This window comes from Limulus polyphemus, unplaced genomic scaffold (genome assembly GCF_000517525.1).
Source record: "Limulus polyphemus unplaced genomic scaffold, Limulus_polyphemus-2.1.2 Scaffold2712, whole genome shotgun sequence".
NCBI lineage: Eukaryota > Metazoa > Arthropoda > Merostomata > Xiphosura > Limulidae > Limulus > Limulus polyphemus.
This window is the reverse complement of record NW_013668322.1, coordinates 121125-127434: the sequence shown is the minus strand read 5'-3', so window position 1 is coordinate 127434 and position 6310 is coordinate 121125. Positions and strand designations below refer to the sequence as shown.

The 6310-nt window shown below is 28.7% G+C and overlaps 1 protein-coding gene across 1 annotated transcript in view; it reads left to right on the top strand.

The window, feature by feature from the left end:
- Positions 1-6310, top strand: part of LOC106467703 (transmembrane 9 superfamily member 2-like) — a 58755-nt gene that overhangs the window by 24229 nt on the left and 28216 nt on the right. Inside the window, exons 5-8 of the mRNA XM_013928080.2 lie at positions 101-230; positions 716-861; positions 4636-4759; positions 5145-5224. Of these exons, the coding sequence (XP_013783534.1) occupies positions 101-230; positions 716-861; positions 4636-4759; positions 5145-5224 (480 nt within the window). The remainder of the gene's footprint in view (positions 1-100; positions 231-715; positions 862-4635; positions 4760-5144; positions 5225-6310) is intronic.

The following is a 6310-nucleotide window of genomic DNA, read 5'->3' as shown; positions in this document are numbered from 1 at the left end:
GAATACATCTAAAGAATATTTTGAGAGTTTCTCATCTCATGAGATGTTATAAGAACTAAAATCAAGTTTATATATATATGTGTGTGTGTGTGTGTAACAGGATTGTTGACAACATGCCAGTGACTTGGTGCTATAATGTTGAAGGAGAGCAGAAGTACTGTTCAACTGGTTTTCCTATAGGCTGTTATGTAAAACCAGATGGAACACCTAAAGATGCTTGTGTTATTAATGTGAGTGATTAATTGGAAATTTTAATTATCAATATTGTCTTTTATTTGTCTGTAATTGGAAAATAAATTGTTTAATATTTTTCTATATAGTTGGTCTAAAAATGTTGATGTTATGGGTTTAAAGCAAACTATCATAGTTACAGGAATTGTAATATTTCTTTTGTGAATAAATTATCACATTATTATGCAAGGATGTCTGCCCAAAAACATTCTTTTCATGTCTTTTCCAAACTAAAGATTTATTTGACATAGTTATTTCCCATCATTAACTTGTGATTTCATTCAGTATTTTACTTTTTTTTTATCTAAATCATTTTATTAGAAGAGGAGAATACTTTTGTACTTGTAGTGACGTTAATTGCTCTTTTTTTACTGTGTTATAAGACTTGAGTCTAAATAGAAAAGTCTCATTAATCCTCTGTGTTTAATAAGATTATGCAAAAAAAGGAAACATTATACATTTATATTTTTCTCTACTTTGTTAGACTGCATTCAATAAACGTGATACTTACTACCTTTTCAATCATGTGGATATTGCAATTACCTACCACAGTGGAGATGGAGAAACCTGGGGGGTTAATTTTGGAGATAAAGGGGGCCGGATCACTTCTGTGAAGGTTGTACCCAAAAAGTGAGTTTATATGAGACATCTGTTGCTCTGGAGCAGTTTTGTGATATTTTTCAGAGAAATTCTTTGACATCAAGAAAAATAAAGATGTAATTACCCACTTTTAGAATACTATGAATTTGCTGAATATTTTATAGGAGCATTAGTCACATGAAAGTTATCATATACTTTGACAAATTAATTATTAGTAAGAGAATGAAAAAAAAATCCTTTATATTAAATATTTCTATTCCTATTTATTCCTGAATAAACAATAAAAAAATGCTCTTACTTCTTCCAATCAGTAATGATACTTGAAAATGATGTGCAAACTTGATTTATAAAACTATAACTCTGTTAAAAGTCTTTGCCTGTGAATTTCAGCATATTACTTTGTATACAGAGATATAATGCAATTTATTTAAAGAAATAAAATAAGCTTCACGTTAAAGATAAACCAGTTGTGCTGACTTTGGCAAAGATCGTATGATCAAAGTTTGTATACCACGGATAAGGAGGAAATCTTTAACAAGTAAAATGTCACTTTTTAATAAAAATTGACATGTAATATTTTTCTGTATGTTTGCATGACCGTTTATACTTCTGAACTGCATTTTAGCAGATTGTTCTCTCACTTATTTCTAATATGGTACTAAATAATTTTATAAACAACTTTTATCAGAAAAATATTGCAGCTTGCATTAACTTTTGCATATAGGTATGACATTTTATGAATATCCTTTAACCTTTACAGTATATGTGATAACTGTGCATCTGCCAGTTGGTGAGATACCTTTAAAAGTTATTCTTGTTAAGTTTCTTGGCATCAGATAGTTATCACTTCAATGAAAACACCATAGTCCTCAGAATCAAATTCTGTCAGTTCCCTTTAACTCTTTCTATATGGAGTCTGTGAATTCCACCAACCTTGTAACCACAAAGTAACCATCAGAATTTACATACTTTAACTTTTTACACTTTTGCTACGGGCATCTTTTTCTGCACGTGTCATGAGATTTTAGTAGTTACATTCAAAATATAATTAAAATACTTTCTTATCATGGTGTGTGAACAAAAATGGCATAAAAACATAGCTAATAATCCAAATTTTAATATATATATATATATATAAGTTTTAAGTTCTTAATTTTATAAGGCAATATAAAAAAAATACAGAATTTCCCATAGTATGATAATTGTGCCATTTTTCTTCTAGGCATCCCGTCTTTTCTAATTTATTTACTACCCCTCCAAGAAGTATGAAATTTAATGTAAGTTACTCATTGTAATGTTGTCATCACTCAGACAAAGCATAATTTTTATAGTCTTCAATCTTATTTAGTCACAGAGCTATAAAATAGAAAATCAGACTCTCTTGACATGTCCACCTGTCACTTTCTCTCATTCAGAAATTGCCAATAGTTCTCTCTGATGTTTGATACTATATATAGCCAATAGAAAGCCAAGGTTTTAATATATCAAATGATGTATTATACTACATTGTTTTCTCTACAGTAATTGTCTATTTCACTTCCAGTTCAAACTTTATTCCAATGGTAAACACATCAACAAGCTTAGCTGAATAAAAAAAACTGCTTTTGTCGCATAGTTAGAAAGCCAGAAAATGTGTGATAGTTTTCGGACAGTGTCTACTATTTGAATTTTATTATTCTGTGTTCTTTGGTGCATTATTTAATTAAATAAAAAAATCTTAGAGCAATAGTACTATGAGTATAAAAAAAGTATGGTTAAGTGTCATCAACAGTCAACAGCAAAACAAAAAGAAGATGCAGGTAGGTACTATATTTCTTGTTTTTCTTGTGTATTATGTATTTATTATTATAAAAGTAAATCAGATGTAAAAATGTGAAACTTTTTAGGTTAATTTAGGTAAAATATAGCATAATAATAATAATAATAATAATTTTTTATGTGGCATGCTTGCAAGCTACTTGCAAGTAGCCCATGTGTTATGTAATTTAATAGGGTAATGTGAGCTACAAATTTGCCAAATGACTTGCATCTTATATGGCATGAATATTAATTAGACATAGTTTAAAGCACAATAAAATGATAAAATTTATGTATAAACAAATGTATACTGTTACGAGTTTAAAGCTATTTGGGATAAACAAATGTGGCTTCATGTTACAGTTTGAAGTCATTCTAAAGAAAAAAGAAAGTAATTTAGATTTACTTCTTTTTGTGTGTGTGTGTGTGAGGGGGGGGTTACAAGGTCAGTCAAATTGAACAACCTTGTACAGATTTAGGGAAAAAAAATTGAAGAGGAAATAAAAGGTTTTACTGAAAAAAAATGACTGAAATTTATTTTTGAGGTCTTAGAGATTTTGAAAAAGAAATTCGAGATTTTTCAATTTTAACATGAAAATCACTTTGCACCCGGAGCAGTCAACACATCGACTCTATATATTCATGGTGAAAGTCTTCGTGAAAATACTTCATTAAAAATTAAATTTTTTTTTGTCTACAAATGACTTAATGATTATTGAAAGCTTGGAAAATGTCATGAAGATATACAAAACATATTAGAAGTTATAGTATGGGAATTATAAAGGTCTATTTGAGATCACTAATATAAAAGTCTGTTTGGGATCATGAACTTGGCTGATTCAACTGAGCCCGTAGTGAGAGAGTTAATATGATGTGTGTATCTTCATGAAATATGGTAAGCTTTTAGTAAATATTGTGAGTTTTGTACACAGAAAGTCAGATTTTTAATTAAATATTTTTGCTAAAGATTTGTCTGTGAATATATGGAGTCATGGTGTTGACTGTGCCAAGAAGTGCAAAGTGATTTTCATACTAAGATTAAAAATACATTTCTTCATTTGAAAACTTTCAAATTTCATTTGCATAACCTCTAAAACCTCCTAAATACGTACCAAACTTTTTCAGTAAAGTTTTATTCTAAATATTTTATTTGTTATTTTCTCTACTTTAACTTAATAAAGACACTCAAGTTGACCAACCTTGTAATTACCATAAAAAAAGAAAAATATTTAAATTACTCTTCTTTTCTTTCTAGAATGTCTGCAGGTTGTAACAGAAAACTATAGTTGTTTACCCTAAATAACTTAAGATGTATAACAGTTTACATATGTTTCTACTTAAATTTATAGTTTTATTGTCCTTTGAATGTATCTAACTAAGAATCCTGCCATACAAGTTGTAAATAATTTGGGGAATGTGTAGCTCACATTACCATATTGATTGATGTAATGCACAAGCTACTTGCGAGCATACCTCATAGAGAATTTTTATTACTATTATTATTTTTCATTATCTTACCAAATCTAACCTAATAAGTTTCTAATTTTTGTGTTTTAGTCACTTTTTAACAATAAATTAAAAATATACATGAAAAACAAGATATATAGTACTGACTTTTAACATCTTGTTTTTTTTTTGCTATTGGTTGGGAATGAAACTTAAGCCAATTTTGTTTATAATGTTGATACTAGTACACTGAATAATTTTTATTTAATTAAATAATGTACCTAAGAATACAAAAAAGTAGCACACACAAAGCAAAGATCTTTATATAATCCAGAATTTGGTATTTGCTTGACATCTAGCTTAAACTAACAAGGTAATGGTTGACTAAATCTAAAAGATTTTTGATTTTCTTGAATTGGCTTAATATTAATTGGTAAAAATACACTGTTAGTTTCTTATAACATCTAGCTTATAATTTTATGTAAATGCATCTTCTAATATATATGATTGAAATTTTAGTTTTAGTGGTATAACTTAAGAAGTTCTGTTTTCTCTTTTTAGTATTAAACATAGAGGGACAGGTGAAAAAGCTTGTAATTCTCCTATTGAACCCATGGGAATTCCTGGTAAAATGAAAAAAAATGATACCATAACTGTGAACTACACTTATTCTGTTTTTTTTTTGGTGAGTAATATCTAGTCTAGTTTTGTGGTACAGCTATTACTTACTGTTCTTTATAATCCAATATTATACATTTTTACATGTTTGTATCTTTTACTTTTATAAGCGATTCTGTATTTTACGAAGACATGAGCAGTATCATAAAGAACTAAAGATAGGAAAGTAGTGTGTAAGAACAGTGTACGATATGTTTAGATTTACACACACAAACACTCTGGGTAACAAAGAAAAAGTATTTGCAGAGTTACAATAATTAAATGTTTACCCATAAAATAGAGGCATCATGATGAAATAGTAAGCTAGATGAAATTAGATACTAGAATCTATGTCTAGCACCCATCTTATGTGAAGAAAAAGCAACTTGTCATTTATTATTTACCTCTAACAGAAGGACAATAGTGTGAAATGGTCATCTAGGTGGGATTATATTCTGGAATCAATGCCTCATACTAATATTCAGTGGTTCAGGTAAGTTATTGTGCCAATAATATGTGAAAAGATGTATATATGTTTAAAAATTCATTTTAGTAACTTTATGTGATACATTTGTTTGAGTTGCATTTAACATAGAGCACTTCTTTCAGGATATATTAATATGTGGTAAAGCTCCCCAACCTTCCACCATGAACAACATTAAAAACTGAAAACAAGGTGCAAGCCTTGTTGTTGACTAACAAGCGTATCTTGTTAAATTGTAAGCAGTTTTTGTGGTTCATGCAGAAAGCCACCCAAATACGTGACAAAGCAACTTGAATGTATAACATCATAGCAGTTGGTTTAGTGCAAAGTATTTTATATGCAATTAATTATGTAAGCACTGCAATTATGTTACTTTGAGCCAAAGTAGGGATATATTTTTTTAAGTTTTAAGTAACTCAGTTTGTAGTTTTTTACTTTCTTGATTCAATACTTTTTCTGGTATTAAAACTTTCTTTATTGCTATAGCTAGCTAGGTTACGTATATCTCAATTCCTACTTGTCTTGATAACACTTAAACATTTTTTATTATGCTTGTTTGTTCTCTTTTTATTAGCTATATGTTTTTGTGCACAAGCAATACCAAGCATTGGGAGCATGTATACCCAATTCAATTTTATTATTCATCAGGAAAAACAGCCAATGTGCTACCTTGGGCATATAATTTTGGGCAAAGTATATATATGTATATATATACTAGTATCCTTTTAGAAAGGAATCACTGGGAACCCAGATGGATGAGTTCTGTGTAAGAATTACAGAGATAAGATTCATAATTTTTTCTGTACACTTGTCTGGAAAAGTCATTACCTATTTATTTAGATGAATATTCATTGAAATACTGATATCTTGATTCACTTCATAAACATGTATATAGCAATTTAGGCAGCTTTATAAGCTTTAGTTTTGCTCAGCCAATACTGTGAAATAATCATTGTTAATATTCAAACATTTTAAGAGTGCTTATAGTATTTTGGCACTTGTGTATAAAGTTAAAATCATAAATAATACTCAATGTTAAACTGGTACACAATTAAAAACATTTAAATAAATAAAATGTTTTTAATTGTGTACCAG